This window comes from Ruditapes philippinarum, unplaced genomic scaffold (genome assembly GCF_026571515.1).
Source record: "Ruditapes philippinarum isolate M1 unplaced genomic scaffold, ASM2657151v2 ctg3371_1_1_1_1, whole genome shotgun sequence".
Lineage (NCBI taxonomy): Eukaryota > Metazoa > Mollusca > Bivalvia > Venerida > Veneridae > Ruditapes > Ruditapes philippinarum.
In genome coordinates this window covers 59,857-79,979 of record NW_026864062.1, presented here as the reverse complement: position 1 = coordinate 79,979, position 20,123 = coordinate 59,857, and the positions used below count along the sequence as shown (strand labels likewise).

Here is a 20,123-nt window from a genome sequence, read left to right as displayed (position 1 = left end):
AGGAAAACCAATGACCCCTGGGGCATGGCTGATTTTGACCCCAGGGCTATAATTACACAATCTGGGTAGAGGTCTACCAGACAATGCCTTATGCAAAATATCTAAGCTCTAGACCTTTTGGGTCTTTACAAGAAGGTGTTTTAAGTTTTTACTATATGTACATATAGCGAAAATCAATGACCCCGGGGCGGGGCCGATTTTGACCCAAGGGCTATAATTTGAACAATCTTGGTAAGGGTCTACCAGATGATGCCTTATGCAAAATATCTAAGCTCTAGGCCTTTTGGGTTTTTACAAGAAGGTATTTTAAGTTTTTACTATATGTACATAGTGAAAATCAATGACCCCCCCCCGGGCGGCGCCAATTTTGACCCCAGGGCTATAATTTGAACAATCTTGTTAGAGGTCTACTAGACAATGCCTTATGCAAAATATCTAAGCTCTAGGCCTTTTGGGTCTTTACAAGAAGATTTTTTAATTTATTCTTATAATTCCTTTTGGTTGCCATGGCAACCAGATTTCTATATGGAATGAAATTCTTTGAACAACTTTGGAAGCCCTTCACCCAAGGAACAATCCTGCCAAGTTTGGTTGAAATTGGACTAGTGGTTTTTCACAAGAAGATTTTTTAAGTTCACTATATAATCTATATAACACACACACAAACACACACACACACAGGTGAATCGCTATATGCCACCGCATCGCAGATGCTGCGGTGGCATAAAAACATGTAAGTAAAATATATCTGTCATGCACATATTAATATAAAATACATTGTAATACAGAACATATCAAAAATACTATTAACTTACGCTAAGAAATCATCTTCGTCATCATTAAACGCGTTTTCCTTCTTATCCTCTCGTTTACCACCGATACCTGGCAAAGGTTTTGCTGGTGCCGCCTTTTGTTTACGTGGAACACCGAAATCTAGGTCATCGAAATCATCCCATGTGTCCGACACTCCACCACCCCAACGTTTTCTTGCACTTTGCTTCTTTGTTACAGACATTTGAAAAGGATCCTAGAAATCAATTCAATTTTTTTTATATTCATGCTACTGATATTAATATTTGACAGACACAAATAGTTTCATTCTGATTAAAATCAGCTACTAATAACCTCTATGCATAAGGATCTGATTACCACCAATTTGATTGTCACCTTCTCATATCCTTACAAAAATGGCTTTGTCGGGAAATCCCAATCGCAATGAAGACGAAACAAATACAATGAAAATCAGATGATATCTACATGCAAGAAATTACTTCAGTAGATCTGAACTTTAGTCTGATTGCAAAAAGTTTTAAATGTGTAGAAGCATGCATATCAGTATATTAATCTGCAGCTTTAACAGAAAAGAATCTGATCAAAAAATAAATTCTATGAAAGTTTTCTTTCGTCAAGCGAATAAGGGTTATATAATAAACTTACATCCATGTCCTGGTTTTGTTGCTGTTTCTGAGCATAGTTTGGCACCATTGGTTGTTGTTGGTTAGGTATTGTGGGCTTTTCCTGGAACGGTCTATTTGTCATGTGATGCTGTGGGGACGGTACACTGGGTTTCTCTGGGGGCTTGTATGATGGTTGTGAGTGAATGGGCTGGGCGGGTGGACGAGCAGGGGATGGCATGGCTGTACCAAGATTCTGGCCAACTTGAAAATATTGATATCTTAAACACTGAAACAGAACAAAAGATTATAATATTAATGTACGTATATTAACAGCAAACCATGTGGTATATATTCCAAACAGGAAATAAATTTACAGAGAATTAAGCAAAATAATTTTGACAAAATAAAATAATTACAAAGTAAATAATATCAAAATGTTAATATGTGTTGTTTTATTACTTTTTTGACTGTTACAAACAATCACTAATTATTTCTTTACTATCAAAGTAAATACAATGATAAAATCAAAGTTTAGACCATATCATATTTACATTTTTAGTTAAAAAGATTTCTGACAGGTCATATGGCTTTTTTTTGCATATATAACCTAAGCCGCTAGACTGTTTGCATACAGATGAGGGTTAAATTGCAAACAACCGTTTACAGCCATATAATCTGTCAAGAATCTTTATAACGAAATTATAATACAGCAAACTGCCCTTTTTGGATAAAAAAACATGAAGTTTCTTCAAAAATTGACAGCAGTTGTGTATATAAAACTATAAACGTCACAATTAGCCAATGAAAAGTGACATTACAAAAGCAGAGTATTATAAGTCATGTTGTATACCTGACTTGCTGTAGGTCTTTTGTGTGGATTCCAATGCATCATGTCTTTCATAAGATGTATAGCCTCTTGACTGGCATTTGGTATCAACGTCTTCAGATTCTGGGGAACACATTGTGGCCATCGGAAGTTCATTGCAGAGGCGAGTCTAAAACCTTCATCCCAATCATCCTGTACATACAAGTATTATTCATAAAATCTTCAAAATCCTCAACTCTTTTCCCACTTATATCTATTTTTAAATAGTTTTCTATCTTTCAATCTGGACAAATCCATTCACCTTTTGGGGGAAATATTTTAAAATGTGTACAACTAAATTAGCAAACAGTGCAGACCATGATACAACTGCATGGACAAGGTGACTGATCTTGGTCTGCACTGTTTGCATGGGTAGAACCTGATGCCAGCCGCAGGATAAGGGCTTTAAACTGACATACAAATAACAGCTACACTTATTGTTAAATACATGTACCATGCTAAAGCCAGTTTGAATCTTGACCAAATCATGATGTGTTTTTTTTAAGCTTTATAGTCTAAGCATAACAGTAATTAACTGTATAAAATTATGAGCCGTCTCTGTTCTTATTAAAAAGTGTTTGATTCATGTGGGGTCATACCTCTTAGTCATAAAAATGTAGACCAAAACTCACTCGTATTAATTATCTAACAATGATTTTCAAAATACTATTTAACAATGATTTTCATAACATTAAATTTGACTTATGTTACATAGTCTTTATGTCCATTTAAATTATCACTTATGTCTTACCTGCTTTGGGGTTCCTAGTACTGTACATATTTTAAATATTTCATCTATTTCCGAGCTTCCTGGAAACAGTGGTCTCAATGTATACATTTCTGCCATTATACAACCTACTGCCCAGATATCTATAGGACTGTTGTAATTTGTAGACCGTAACAAAACCTCTGGTGCTCTGTACCTTTAATATTATAAAAGTAATGAAAATTTCTGGTGCTCTATGCCTATATCATACAAATAATGCTAAAATTTATCGTGTTTTGAACATTATCAAATTATGAAAATTCTTATTTTTCATTAGGTTTCTTGTGAAACATTTTAAGGGTAATATGGCCATGGCCACTGTTTAGATTTACTGAAGGAGGAAGCCCATTGGTGACCCTACTAGAAACTCTTTGGTGCCAGTCCTTATAGCTTTTGTAGGCACCCCAGTTGAACAACAAATTGCCTGCATATAAGCAAGATAGTTTCCTCATAAAAACAATCAAAACTTCCATATCAATTACCAGTGATTCAATATCTGTGAACCTTAGCCACAAGGCCACTGAGGTCTAAAAATTACAAAAGTAAGGTATTATACATAAAGATAATATTAAATGATCTGGCATGTTGCCAAGAAGATACAATATGGTTTTATAGGTCACATAATATAGTTTTTTTGTTAAGATAAGGCAATTGAATACACTATCAATATTCTTATCATGGTCTTAAATATTTTCTCTCCAAAGTTACTAAGAATTTTTTTATTAATTCTGTATATTTTCATTTTTGAATACTGTCGAACCATACAATGGTCTGAATCTGGTACTATCCAACATTTATGTAAGTGTTTACTATATTTAATTGTGCAAAACTATAGCACCTAATGTTTATAGTAAAAGTAAAATGTAAACAAAACATTAATGTGATGTTAGCCTGACTCTAAAATAGTTGCAAGGAAAAAAATTTTTTTCCCAAATCCATGGGCCAAAAATCGTTACACTTTCCCTTTAAAATTTCACTATTAAAATTTTGGAAACCTGTGCTGGATATTTAAAATTTTTTCCAAGTCATGACAATTTAATGATATTTGAAATTTTCAATCAATAATAATACTAACCATCTTGTTGATACGTAGTCTGTATAAGGTGGACGAGATCGGATTTCACGTGCGAGACCAAAATCTGCTATCTTACAACAGTCAGGCCCTGAACACAACAAATTTTCTGGTTTCAAGTCACGATGGAAGAAACCTGAAAAAGATTTAATAAATCTTTTTAACCTTGTTACAATCTGCATTACGAATCCAGTGCTCTCCCTAGTGAGCTAACTATAGAAGACAATGGTGGAATCAATGTGCAGAGTTTGTAGATACAATGTATACTTTTGTAATGTTAAATCATCAAAACAGAAAGCATAGAAAACATAGCCTATGTAGATATAGAGGATATTAAATTAGTTTAAGTTCAATACTGAATTTATCAAATTTATTCATATATATTATGCGAGCCTATGGCCAGCATAATATTTTATTCAACGGGTTAAATAAATCCAGTAATGAACTTACACAAAAATAATATTCTATTTATCACATCACAAAAATCACAAAATAATGACAGTTTGAAGTGAAAAAGAAGCATCTTCTATTGACACGCCTATAGAATAACGCTAACATTTAGCGCATCTTAATGACATGTTTAACGCAAATGACGTCATGTCAAAATATTATGCACAGGTGTGCAAAACCATTTTTTACAGAGTAGCGAAAGCAGCATGGGTATGTGATAAAGTTATATATGAAAAATTATTTCTGTTTATTTTTAAAAATTAAATTTTCAAAAAAAAATTGCCCGGGTTTAGATTTGAGAGTTAGGAAGTTTCCCACTTCCTTTCTCTCCCTTTAAAAAAAAAAAAAAAAACCTACAGTTTTGGAATTTTTCCCATTTTAATATCAAATAAAAAATCCAAATTATTGAAGTTTTTTTTCGTTTTTTTTTGGAAAATTGACAGAAACTCCCTTAAAACCCTTTTTAAAAAATTTTCTTTTTGGGAATTTATCGGGCTTTGGGTTTAAGGGAAGGGCACTAAAAATTTTCAAAAAAAAAGCTTTTTTATGGGGGCGTTCCGTAAGTTGAAATTTTTTTTTTTATAAGTTTTATCGGGAAAAAACATTCAACATTCATTTTTTTAAATGTATTATCTTAAAATTTTAAGAGAACAAATTACAAAACCATTTTTTTTTAAAAACAAAACTCAGAAGTAACGTGGGGGCAAGTTTGGGTTTCGAACCCCCTTTAAATTTTTTACCCCCCCAGAGTTCTTTGAAAACAGATTTTCCCCCCCTTGCCAAAAAAATTGACAGAAAATTAAAAAAGATCCCACTAATGAAAGGGTTTAAAAAGGGATCCCCCTTTAACAATGAAACAAGCTTAAATTTATCCCTTTTTGCGGGGACTAGTCCCCCTCTTTGTTTAATACTGAAATTTAAAATAAAAAGGTTTTTAAAAAGTTTAAAGGGTTTTAAAAAAATTTTTGTATTGGAAACTTTAAATTTTAAAAATTAAAGCCACACTGAAAATTTATGGAAAGTGGTTTATTAGATTAAAGGAAACCCTTACTTTTTATAACCCCAATTCCCTATTATTTAGTTTTATTTCAAATTTCTAATCCAAAGGGTTGGGACATATTTCAACTTTCAGGACTCCTTATTAAAATTTTTAAATTTTCTAACCCTTTGACTGACTGTTGATAATGGAATTTCCCTAATCACCCAGAAGCTAAAGGTTTGTCGACACCCGCACGTAAATGCATTTCAACAAGACCTGTTTTAATTTTCGTTGCCTATTTCAGTACCTTTCAATATCTACATTATTTGAAGTACGGCCCTAATTTGTCCAACCCTTTTCAGGAACAATGAAATTTTGTTATAACTGCAGGGTAGAACAAAAAATACCAATTTATCAATGTCTATTTGGGGAAAAATTTTACATCATTTGGGGAAAATGTGGCAATTTTTTTGCAATATGGAATTATTGTTTTTTTTATCCCGGCCTTAAGAAGGGGGCTAAAATGGTAAAACTGCATTTAATTTTTCGATAGGAAAATTTAAGAAATACAAAGACGATAGTTAAATACATAATTCTGCTAGTGCACCACTAAGACAACTCTTTATTTATATTTAAACCATAACAGAAGAAAACAAAATCCTTGCCAAAAGTTTGAACAGAAACAGTTAGTACCCAGGGCATTTTGAGGTGCCCACTGTTTTCAACCCAATATTTTGTTACAAGATTGCTTATTATTTTTAACAGGTTAACAGTCAATTCACAAGATTTCTTCATGTATTGTTAATTCCCCTCACATTTAAAATCCCATCTGCACCCTGTCAGTCATAATTTTTATATTATACAATTAGGCGTTCTTAATACGCATGTATGTAAAAAATATGGTATATTCTGTATATAAACAAATGTCAAATATTGAACAGTTAAAAAGTAATAAACTTATGATTAAAATTTGTGAAAACTAGGCTTCTATAAAGAATCTTACATTAACAAAATTGTTAATATTTGGGCTTAAAGATAATTTTTTATTTGTTTTTTCTTATGGCATTAAATTAGAAATTCAATAGGTCAACATCTACCTTAAATTAAATCTTATGCCTCAACCATAAAAGGCAACCCCTCACCTCTAAGGGGCCCATCACAAATTTTAGGGAAGGAAGATAGAAAAAAACTTACCGTTTAGTAAAAGCAAAATTTGAAAAATTTTGGGTTTAAAAACTTTTCGTATGATGTTGGGAAAAACCCTTTGCCCCTTTAAAAAAATAAAAAAAGGGAACTTTTTTAAAAAGTTCCCCAAACTAAAAGGGAAATAGTAAAAGTCAAAAGAAAAATGTTCCCGGTGTTTTAAATTTCCTTATATCTTTTTACGGGAGGGTTTTTACAAAAACATTATTTTGAAAATCTAAAAATCATACTGGGGAATTTGATTTTTTTTCTTCACAGATTTTTATTTTCAATTTTTGGGTTTTCAAAAAAATAAAAACAACATTCCAAAGGTTAAATAAATGTAAATTTAATAATTTTCTTTAAAAACATATATTAAATAAATGCACCATAAAATAAAATTATTTGGGGGGTAATGTTATTAAAACTACTTTAAAATAAAATTTAAATTTATTAGTTTCAAAAATTTAAATAAATTTCCCACTTTCCCCACCTAAGTTTAAATTCCCAAAAACAAAAGATTTTAAAGGGGGGTTTTAGGGTGTGAAAAAAATTTGTTTGGCTGCCCCACAAATTTTTAAACCATTTTTAAAACATTTTTAAAACCCAATTTTGATCCCAATTTATATAATATTTCCAAAATTTTTGCTGGTTGATTATTTTTGAAAATTTGCAAAACAAAATAAGATTTTATAATGAAATTATTTTTTGAAATGACAGATTTACCAAATATTAAATAGTCACACAGTTAAGAATATTCATGTATTAATTTACTTTGTTGAGATTAGTTTTAAGTTAAACCATCCCATTGATATGGAAACTGCCAATCTAGGTGGAAATACCCATATTCCACCACCCTTTTACAAACATGAGTTTTGTTTTGCTTATTTGGTTTTACCACACACAAACACAGTTTCGGTCATATTGCATTGAAACAGGAAAGATGATTTTGGCTAACCTAACTAAGTTTCAAAGCAACACCAGAAGTCAAAACCACCTCACCTGCTGGAGCTATAAGGAGATGCATGGACTCTAGTAATTTGCCTCTTACAATCATGCAATGATAAACGGTGACTGCAATTTTTATGCCTCAACCATTGAAGGCAACCCCTCAGCCACAAGGGGATTCACACTTGAGTGGAGAATACAACTACGGATATTTCCATAAATAAGTTTCAAGGGTAACTTCTAAAGTTTCTCAAATGTAACACTTGTTCCTTTTAAAACTACCGTGTCCTTCTTCAGAACAAATGGTTAGCTGCAGTAAAAAGGTCATTGATACCACATTGAACCGATTTTAATTATTTGAACCTATTTGTAGCTACTAGACATACATTAAAAGTTTCTGTCTCACACCTCCAAGGTTTCAGTACAGATTTGATTAAAATCAATTTGATAAGCTTCTATTTACCCAATCCCGTGAATGAAAACAATCATATCATCAAATATTCACAGAGGTGTCAACTATTGGCCAGTGCAATTTCCTTACATTGTCTGAAATCATTATTCTAATCTACCTTAAGTCAGGCATTAAAGACAAACAGACTGGTATTATAGATATGTTTATGAATACAAAGTCACAGTCTGTGTCAGAAATAATCAGGATATAATACATTAGTTTGTTTATAACTAAAGTAATTTACTCATTGTTTATGATCATTGGTCTTAAAAAAATAATTAAATTATCTTATTCTTAAGTATATTTAATTCTGTTTGAACAACTGCAAGCCGGCAATACATGTGTATTAAAGGAACTCCACTGAGGTCTAAAAACCGCTAAGCACATAAAATTTGAAATTATTCCACAGATTGAATAGGACATTTGAAATAGAAAATATGCACATAAGGGTCAAAGATACATTTGTAGCTATCGCTAGGGTAGAGTAATTATAATCACATGATAATAGTTGATGTAATTCCTGCAAGAAATTACTTTCAAGCCACAATGTCAGACTATAATAAGTCAAAAGTATGAAAAAGCTTGACATACATTACTAGAGCACAAGAGAAAAGTATGACATTAGTTTACAAATACCTTCAGACAACACATCAAAGACTTGCAAATCCTTGTTACAAGATAATCTATGAGTTAATCCTTTGATAAAATATTCATTACACACATCATGTTTCCTTTAATACGATTGAAGTTCTATGTTGAAAATTTTTACTTATTAAATATTAACTTCAGAAAAACCAAACTCAACTTCAGTCTATACAACTTCCAAAGGCTTTGCATTTTTTCTTTTTGGTTGGGTTTTATGTGGCACCAACCCAGAAGAGGTCATATGGCACAGAAGTCAAAAGGTGACTTTCCAGCTTTACTGATGGAGGAAGACCTCAGGTACCCCTCAATGCATTACGCCAGCCACAAACAGGCACCTGAGTAAAACCACTGATGTTCTGTAAGCTAGCTGGATAGCTACCTCACATGAAAAGAATCAAAAGTCAACCGACTCAGCCACAAGAGGACTCAGACAAAGGAGATTTTGCTCTCCATAAAATCAGAAAGAATGAATAACAATAGTTCCTGGAGAAAAACAGGAAGTCAAGTAAACAATTAAGTTACCTGTAATTGCACCTCTAACCAAGACACAGTTCTAAGAATGCATTTCTTATATAAAAGGTATAGACTAGTATATCTAATCATGTAAATAAAACTTTTGGAAAGACAGAAGAAAGTGATGTCTTTAACAATAGGAGAGGGGAGGGGAGACTGGCAAATATGTCACCTTATCTTTCAATGCATAAAGGAAGATAGCAAAAGGGTTAACTATTTTCTTACAATCAAAAAATCAAATAAGCTTAAATAAGAATTTCAACTTTCCAATAAAATCACCATTATCTAAGTATATGGACTACCTACAATAACTTGTGACAATTTGATTCCTTATTGATCAGGTTACAAGGCATGTTTTATTTACAATCTAAATTTTACAATAATATCTGGAATAGTGCCAGCACCTTCACTATTAACATATCTTTAACCCACTTCACTTTAATAACAGCAAGGAAATGTATATCTTAATGCAACTATTACATAGCTGTCCTTTTTAAGATGATAGAAGATCTTGCCTTCCACAGTTATCTTATGAACCTACATGTATACTTTGTACATTAATGATAGTGACAATATCTGAACAGATCCTAAAAAATTGAAAGTAATGCAACAATTTTATAAATTAAGGCCTTAAACCTTAAGCCAGCTGCATGGCTGTCTTAAATAAAGCAAGCTGCATGGCAGTCTCAAATAAAACAAGCAATTTCAATGAAATGACATCCCCTGCAAAGTCAAGAGACTGTAAACACATTCATATTTACATTTTTTTTTATCCTAGAATGCAAATTAAAGCAAATGTTTATGAGAATTTATGAAGTGTACATATAAAGTAGAAATACTGCTAGCTTTAAGCTGATATATATATATAAAAACATCTTAAAATCAACAGTATGTCAAATGTGACAAAATAAGCTAACAAGGCATTACTTCATAAGTCACATGTTTGGAATATATTGATAAAATTTCCATTACTATGCTTTTATATGGATTGTTTTTATACATTTCTTAAACCATTAATCCATTTTATGAAGTTTATTTCTAAAATAAGTTTGTGTATTAGAAGCCTTGAGATTTTTGGAACTGTCCATTAAATAATTATTAAGTTTGGGGATATCAAGAAGAAAATTTGAAGTTAGTCGGCCAGCAGTAAAGAACCTGGTCAGACTACACAGATGTGTTGGTGATGGTAGTTTTCACTCAGGATCATGCCAGTAAGCCACACTGAATTTACCAGAGCACAGTTCAGCCACAATCTCGTTTCTACTTTCTAGACAGGCTTTCGAGCAGTTTACTTTAACTTCTGTACATGCCAGAGCAGAGGTAAAGTGCGAATGACAGTAGAAAGGATGTCATGATCAATCACAATGAAAATGACCTGCACTGTCTGGGAATTGAACTCAAGTCACCTGATTCACAGTCAAGTGCTCCACCTATTGAGCTAACAGAATGGTCCCCTGCATGGATGTGCGGCTGGCCTGGTTATGTATACTGGTGGCAAGGGCTAATTACATGCAGTTCAAGTGGTGAAGGGTTAAAACTTAACCTTGAAATTATCAAGTCATTTCTATATTAAAATAGTTAAATTGAGCAGTCAGCATAATAGAGTCTGGACAGACTGCAGGAGTTGTGGCACAGTTCTGCTGTTATAGCTGCTACTGTACAGAGGATTAAAGAATGCTGGGTCTGCAAGTTCACTATAAATAACCAACTATTTATATATCTATTAAACCAATTTTTGAAACATTTGATAACTTTTTCAATTGAGAAACACATATTTAAACTATTTACATGCACATTGAACCTAGATCTAAATACTGAACTGGTCTACTTATGACTTTCATTAAATACCAGCATAATATGGGTATGAAGCTTAAGGTATAATTATAAATTATAATGCATATGCAGATATATTTTTGACTCTTGCAAAAGCAAACTAAATTCACTCACATGTTTTTTCTATTCCTAGCACAAAGAGGGAGAGAGACAGATATAATGAAAGCATAAATGACATGATAAGAGACATGATTTCTAGCATTATATAAAAAAAATATATATATCATTTCACATTTATTGTAGTCTAAACAAACAAATGATTGTATTAATATTTTTCAAAAGGGATATTGCCCTAACTTGAACACACTTTTCCATCTTCTCAGCTCCTTAAGCTAACAACTGATAATTTAAGAGAGTTAAACAAAATTAACGTTTATATTCAAGGATTACAGAATTTTCCTAAAGGCCTGTATGTTCCATTATCAGAGTCTGGTAAAAGTATTATTTCAGCCTTGAGCAACCAGGTTAATTAGCTAAATTAAACAAGTGTTGCAAGTTCTCTGTTCAGACCAATATTGCATCACAACTTACTGTGTTAAACTTTGATCAATACAGGGAATATGACAGTGCTCTGTTATATAAGCCCATGATTGTATGGCCAATAGACCAAGTCTATAGTTTTGCACAGGTTTGTAATGGCAAAAAAAAAGGACTAACACTTGCAATGATACGATGACATGATTTATCTTAAACAAAAAGCAGGCGATTTATGATTTCATAATGCCCCTTTGGAATTAGAATAGGGAAGACATTTGTTGATTTGGTGTATAAAAAGTAGTTTGAAAACAATTAGTCAAATATTTTGATGTGCCAAAGTTGATCCTAAGATAGTTTTGTTCCGAGTCAGAACCTTGCTTCTAAGGGGAGATATTGCCTATACAAAAATAGCACATTATCTCAAGTTACAATAAGTTGGATTAGAAAACAATGGACTTGTGAGTGGCGACAAAATCATAGCTTCATTGTTGGGAGCATGGCATTAAATCATTACCGAGAATTTCTAGCTGCTAACTCAACAAAGTAACTAAATAACATTACCATGTGGTTAAACTTATATAAACTTAGTAAAACATATATCTCATATTGGTATATTTTTCCTAGCAATTTACGTACATGGCTTAGTAAATCATATATATAATATATACAATTACAAGTTGCCCCTAACTCTCTTCACTATGACCCACACAGTAGCATTTACTTCAAAAATCAACTTACTTCATCATCCTTCAATAAAACAATTATAATATCTTATTTCTGATTCAGTTGTTACTTACAACAATAAATATTCACTTCCTTTATCAGAAGAAATGCTTTAAATATATTAAATCTGTGACCCATTTAATGACAAGTGACCTCTGGTATATATTTTAAACTGACCTATATTAACAATATTTGTTGTATGTCAGGATCTTTTCTCTTTTTTTTTGCAACACAGCTGAATTTTTTTTGTGCATTACTGTAACCTTAGTAATTTGTTTTGCATTAGTAACATGCATATTTATAACAGCAGCTTAGCATAAATTTACCTTACTATGTATGTACTTTGATATATGTACTTTGATATTTATTTAGTATTAACAGGGTTCTTTCCCACATAAATCATCCTCGAATAAGTAATCAACAACAAATGGGATAATTTGCATGTTGTCTCAAAGACAAACATTTACCCAACTGAAAACTTAAATTTACATTTCTTCCTGAAAGTAAACAGACAACTTTCATATTTTCATAACATTTTGGTACTTTGACACTGATAATGACATGAGCCGCGTCATGACAAAACCAACATAGTGGGTTTGCGACCAGCATGGATCCAGACCAGCCTGCGCATCCGCGCAGTCTGATCAGGATCCATGCTGTTCGCTTACCAACTCTATTACAAGTAGAGAAACTGATAGCGTAAAGCATGGATCCTGATCAGACTGCGCGGATGCGCAGGCTGGTCTGGATCCATGCTGGTCGCAAACCCACTATGTTGGTTTTGTCGTTACCCGACTCATATATGTTATTACTGTAGAAAATAACCAATGAAACTTGACTCCCACTGTCAAGCTATACTTTTTCTTTCAGCACATCTGGGCTGCTGGGTACATACTGACCTTAACTTACTGGAGACATTTATTATTAAAAGACTCACCTGTCCTTCATCATTTGATAGAGATTCTCCTTCATAAACTCAAACACAAAGAACAACTGATCATTCTCTCTGATCACTTCCTTCAACTTCACAATATTTGCGTGATTGAGCTTCCGTAAAGACTGAAATAAAATTAGTTTTAACATTATTTAATCGGGCCTTGATTACGGAAAAAAGCATTGTAACTTTTTAGCTATACTTTGGAGTCCACTTCCTGGTATTATTTAACTAGATCTTGAGTCATATGAAAAAAAACTTGGTTCTGACCCTGGTAAACCTTAAACCCATGATATCTGAGTATCATATCTATTAACTTTTAATATGCTGAGATGTATAAAAAAAAAAACTTTGGGGGGCTTGCAAATCGTAAAAAATTCTTAAACAATAGCAAAGTTGTACATTTTATGTAAACTAACTACCTATGAGTTTTTTGGCTTGTACACAACGGACAATAATAACTGCTTTTTTATAATTATTATTAAAAACTCTTAATACCATGTTCCATGACCCTGTCTAAATATGCATTTAAAATAATAAACTATAATTTAGGAGAAAGAGAATGCTAAATACATAGCACAGGTCAATGTACATACTTTACCTGGCTAAAACTTCATCAAAACATATTTTTTGACCAAATTGATAATTTACTTGACAGTTGACTTGAAAGTGCTAAATAATCTTCAGACCAACGCCCTCTGTAAAACTGACACTCATCTGAGGTAAGTAACACTCATGCATGATTCCCAGCCATATTTGTCTTAATGTACATGTACCAGTCAATTGCTATCCTGACCCTCCATTTCCCAAAGATTTGCAGGGGAAATGTGCAGTTTCTACCTTTTTTCTCTGTCCCCTACCTTTCAAAGGGGTTTGAAAATCAAAAAGCAACATTACCCATCCACTTCTTCCTGGGGGTGAAGAGGCATGGGTGCAATAAATAGGGTTGTATTAAATCAGAATAATACCTTACCTTAACTTCCCTGAGGTTTAAGCATTCATCCCAAGAGTAATACTTTTTCTTCATTCTGTAAAGAAAGAAATTGTATATATTTGTTACTTTATAAAATACTTCTTTTCTCTGGTAAAAAAAGATTTATTCCAGTGAAGCATACAATGCAGCTAAACAAGGTGTTTACAATTTAGTAAAAAGGTTGATTAAAATTATGGTATTCCAAGGTAAAAAGGTAAAATACATGTATATCCAAATAATCTACTCATGGAAGTGGCACTTCCTGAGTAATATGATACATGTACAGACAGTACTATTATATTTGTTGGAATGCAATAACTACCGATATTCACCAATTGAGACTATCATAGGACAAATAATTTAATATGTATTAACAAACTTGTTCATAATCCTTTGATTTAAAGCTTGGTCAGATTCATGACTCAATACATTACCAATTTTGTAAAGCATGTCATAGAAAGAAATAGGCATATTAACCGTACAACACGATATTCAGCAAACTTTATCAAATCACAACACAATATCCATGCTTTTACCTAATTAGCCTCCAGACTTGGAAATTATTCGATCAATAGCAAATTTGATTAACTTTTTGCATCACTGATCATATTTGTATATTGTCCAGGTTATGTATGTGTAATAAACAATATCTTTTGAATCTATGCTGTTTTGAATAGCTGTGCATTATTCATGATGCCAAAAGCATAATTACATTTATACAACAAATATTGACATGGACAGAATGGAAAAGCTTCAGGCTTGATTCTGCATGTCTAGAATAAGAATTACTAAATAAACCACATATAAATAGAAAACCTTTACATGTCAACAGTTGAACTGATAATTATTGTAATTACCGGTAAATGCATTGCAAATACTATAACAAAAAGACGGTTCCAGACAGTCTGTAGAAAATTTAATATTTCAGCAAAAATATAATAAAAAAAGAAAATAAAGCTGATAAACTATATTATTTTTTCAGGGAAAATACATTTTATAGGAGAAAGTTCAGGTTTTTTATTGATGATTATTTTTGCTTGTATGTAAGGCTGTAACACAAAAGTATTGATTAACCTGTGTATATTGCTAATAAGATGCCGCATGAAAATGGCAACAGTCTCACATCTATTGCATAAGGTACAAAATTTAATGTACATGTATATTTCTACATGCTTAATAAGTAAGTCTTGAAGATTGCTATTATGCATCTGAGCCCTTTGATTAAGACATTATTAATTGAAAGGCATTTAGCCATTTACAGTATTTTACTCATTTTGACTTTTGAGCTGTGAAAATATGAACTACTAAAAGATATGAGCCGCGTCACGACAAAACCAACATAGTGCGTTTGCGACCAGCATGGATCCAGACCAGCCTGCGCATCCGCACAGTCTGATAAGGATCCATGCTGTTCGCTTACAAACCCTATTACAAGTAGAGAAACTGATAGCGAACAGCATGGATCCTGACCAGACTGCGCGGATGCGCAGGCTGGTCTGGATCCATGCTGGTCTCAAACTCATTATGTTGGTTTTGTCATGATGCGGCACATATAAACAGAATAATGTACGGTAATACATGCATATAATTATTTAAAAGAAACTTACTTTTTGATGGCCACCTTTTCATTTGTTTCGATACATGTAGCCAACAAAACACTTCCGTAAGTCCCATCTCCCAGTTGCTTCGTTACTGTATACCGATTCATTTTCACTGTTTTATTCGTATTTTTTTCCCCCTAATACATGCAACTACTTTCAAATCCCTTTAAAAGCACAAAGAACCAGAAAATTCAATATTCTGATAAATTTTAATTCTTCCTAACTTTATACTCCTGTATAGAGATAGTGTTGAAAAATGGTGTACAATCACTATCACTGGAGGGAATCATCATCTAGGTAGCTTACATATTGACTGTTTACTGTTTGTGGAATGCGATCTGAAATCAATAAAAAGATATGATTATGTTATCAACAATTCACCACTGTGAACAGCTTGTGCAGTTAGTTAGCTGCAATGTCATCTATACATTTTTAATGGAAAATGTGAGAAATTGGAATAACAGGTGTTGAAAGTGTAGGTGTGTTTCTTGCTATATACAAAAATAGTTTTGTGCCAATAACATTAATTATCAAACAATTAGTTAGCCGCAATGTCATATGTACATTTTCAATGGAAATGAGAGAAATCAGAAAAAGAAGTGTTGTAAACGTAATTTTTTTCTCTCAGTCTATAAAAATAATGTTGTGTAATTATTATACAATTAGTCATCTATAAATAACTTTATTTATTTGTTCTTTCTTTCATAGAGCATACAATAGTTTAACTCATATTTCTATCTTAAAAAGAGAGTTCTGACACAAACTAAACCCAATTAGAGCTATGTCTCAACAAATATGTTTATCATAGATTAAACTGAATGATATCCTCTTAGTAGATAAAATTACCTATATAGCATATATATATATATCAGCTGATTATACCTGTAAGCTGTATGTCAATTTAACCATTTAGGCCCCTAATTGGAAATTTTATTATTTTTTATTTTTTTTACAAAGGCAAAGAAGGTAAATATAAACCAGGAATAAAAATTGTCTTAAACATTGCATGACTAATGAATATTATGACTGAAACAAATTGATAGAGAAAGAAATGGGTGGTCACCATTGCTTGAGCTCTGTATGTTCCCTCACCATAATTGTTTTTGTATTTTTTAAAAAAGGGATTCCTTCAAATTAAATTAGAAATCTTTTGGTATCCCATCTGAATCCAATGAAAATAAGAAAAAGTTGAGCCAAAATTAAAATAATTTTCATGGCAGGGTTGTTTCAACAAAAAATCAAAATTAAACTGTTTCCAAATTTTCCATTTTTTTTTTTTAATTTTTTCCAAAAAACTTGGCCTTTCGGGGGAAATAAGCTGGATAAATGGAAAAGGAAAATCAAACCCCAACAACTGAAGAATGGTTTAAACCCAAAAACCATTTTTTAAATATTAATTTGGAATTCAATTAAACCAATTGTTTATCATATTGCCCACTTATCTGTACACATGTCACATGATGTCGTATGATTGAAAACAGGCCTCATATGTTAGTATTTTAGCTTATCTGCACAAAGATGGAATCCTCCAACATTTACAAGCTCTTGTTTTGACAACACACAGGTGAGTGATTTAAAATGAAAACTTTTTGTACATATTGCCGAACTGACACTTAGATTTTGTATCATTCACATGTCAGCATAATTTGACATCACTTTTTAAAGAACGCAAGTAAAAATCAAGCGTTTACACAAAAAAATATGTGTACTATTTCTGTACGAGAACTGCTTGCATGCCAGTAGATTACCATTAGCTTGTTTGTGATAAATGGCTTCAATAATTCAAAAATCTTCACAGTTTCACTTCGAACAAGGTTGAATTATCTAAATCTAAAAGTGAACTGATCAAAAGCAAGTTAATAACCCGCATTGCAAAACCAAGGTGAAAAATAGGAAAGGGGGGGGGAATGAAAAATTTTAAAACTTGCAATGGGGTATTCCAAAAAAAAAACAAAACAAAAAAGCTATGTAAAACGTTTAAAACAACATGCAACATTAAGGAACTCAGAAAAACATTAAGCATAAATTTATAAGCACCAATTTCTCAACATATGCCATTATCAGTGAGAATCATAAATGATAATTTAAACATACTTGGGCAATATTTTGGGGCTTTTGGGCAACAACAATATTGGCATTATACATTTGACATGAACAGTGATGATCATGTTATAATGTTTACACTTTGTTGACAAAAGTTGATTCTCTGCATATTTTAGTTGAAGGAAGTGGCTAGCCGTAACGGGCCTTTACGGCTAGCCAAAAGGTCTTAAGCCGTAAACCGTGAGTCACGTACGACTAACCAGGAAGGACCAACTGCTATTGGCTAGCCGTAACGGCACTGTTTCAAAATTATATGGAAGTCGAAATGCATATGTATTTTATGACTTAAACGAGGATTTTAACCAAGAAACAGCAATTGTCTTCGAATGTCTAATCTTGTTGAGAAATTAATCGCACTTGTGGCTGCGATCTTTGTCATTGTTGGCATTTAGACAATTTGAAAATAGTTTACAAGAGTTTGATTAATATCCTTTTTTTGTTCCATTTTAGCTTTATTTTTCGAACCTTTAAAATGGGAAAACCGAATTATTGTTGTTGGCAGCTCTTGCATAATTGCCGTCAAATTACCGACAGTATAGAAGTATTTTGTCCATCTCTTAGGAAAAGTTCATTAAATAGCGTTCCGTATTAATCTTCTGTATTTGTAAAATATTGAATATAGAAATATGTTTACCTTATCACCGTTTTCTTTTTTAATGTTCTTTTTATTTATTTACTTATTCCACTCCGATCAACTATTTATTTCGATCCATGTGCTTAATTAACAAAAATGATTTAATAATGCATCTTTCATACAAATAAAACAACAAATGATAAGCATGAAAATCAACGACGGTATAACTTATAACATGCAACTTTAATTGATAGATTATACAACGCTTGTTCGTATTCATTTTTTACAAAATGACGGAGCATCTTTATTAAAGTGAACACACGAGGACAAATGCAGAGACTTGATTAAAATCCTCGTTTAAAGACACAAAATAACATATAATTTTAAAAAGTGCCGTACGGCTAGTGCGTCCTGGCTAGTCGTACGTGACTCACGTACGGCTAGACCTTTTGGCTAGCCGTACGGGTCCGTACGGCTAGCCACTTCCTTTAGTGAATATGATGATCATCAGCCTAATTTCAGTGTTTTCAATTTTGTAGACACTTGCATTCTTTACATTGATGCCAACACTATAAAGTGTTGAGAATTGAGTAACGCTCAAGCCGGTGCTAGGGGGCGTGAGGGATGTTGCACTTATTCATTATCCCTCATGTACAGACTCAATCAAACCGAGTCTGCAATTCTTATGTTATTTTGTTGTGATTAATGCTTCCGAGGGATCACTTTGTTTCCAGAATTTTTTACAGTTTTATGAAACTTACAGATTGCCTTTGAAATCAAAGAACATTTGTAAAAAACATATTTGTTAATTAATAATTGAAAATATGTAGCTTTGTTTGAAAATGTACCAATTTTTGGCAAAACACTCACCTCCGCCATGACAGTTGTTGCTATTTGCTCCTTAAAAAGTCACGTGACCAAGAGTAGCAACCAATATAAATAAACAACGACGACAAAAAAAATGTGCGGTACTAGATCTATATGCCATACTTTCGACTGTGTAAAATAAGTATACGAGTATTTTTTTACACGTTTAATAGTTCAAGATAAGACAATTTGATTCTTAAAAATACATGAATGATTTAAGGTATAGATATATCTACTAACCACTGCTGTCATTAGTCCAATGTGTCAGACCAGGGTCTTTCAAAAAAAAAAATCATTCTATTTCAAAGACCCTGGTCAGACGTAACGGGCTTGTTGTATATATAGTTTATATGTTCCTTTGCTGAGAAGTAAAAAAAATCTCAAAGCAACGTCATATTGCTAGGGCTATGTTGTCTTAAATTAAAAAGGCGGCCTCATGCTAGTAATAACAAAATTATTAATAAGCGGTCGGCCCTTCCTCATTATTGCAAAGAAAATTCATATTGCAATATCAATATGAATATATTGTGATATAACGTGAACTATCTTAAATCAAGGGTATGGCCTACAGAACCATTGACTTTTAAAAATGTTTATAGTTAAATATTATGCCCAAATGAAACGTATTCGAGGGACCCTTTTTATGAAAGTTTAAGCACCGCGTAAAAGTGGCATTGTAAATCACAGACATATATACATTTGATATTAATATCCATGTGTACATGAAGATGTTTATATACTTATACATGTATAATTATTATTTAATTATT

At 32.3% G+C, this 20,123-nt stretch overlaps 1 protein-coding gene across 1 annotated transcript; it reads right to left on the bottom strand.

The window, feature by feature from the left end:
- Nucleotides 1–796: 796 nt before the first annotated feature.
- Nucleotides 797–19,427, bottom strand: LOC132724307 (serine/threonine-protein kinase ICK-like). Its single transcript, XM_060709148.1, is given in 11 exon segments — nt 797–1,027; nt 1,438–1,683; nt 2,248–2,415; nt 3,014–3,185; nt 4,104–4,236; nt 5,215–5,235; nt 9,370–9,424; nt 13,235–13,360; nt 14,209–14,263; nt 15,816–16,147; nt 19,357–19,427. Coding segments are annotated over 10 exon segments (1,293 nt in total). The 5' UTR covers nt 15,917–16,147; nt 19,357–19,427; the 3' UTR covers nt 797–811.
- Between the last annotated feature and the right edge of the window lie 696 nt (nt 19,428–20,123).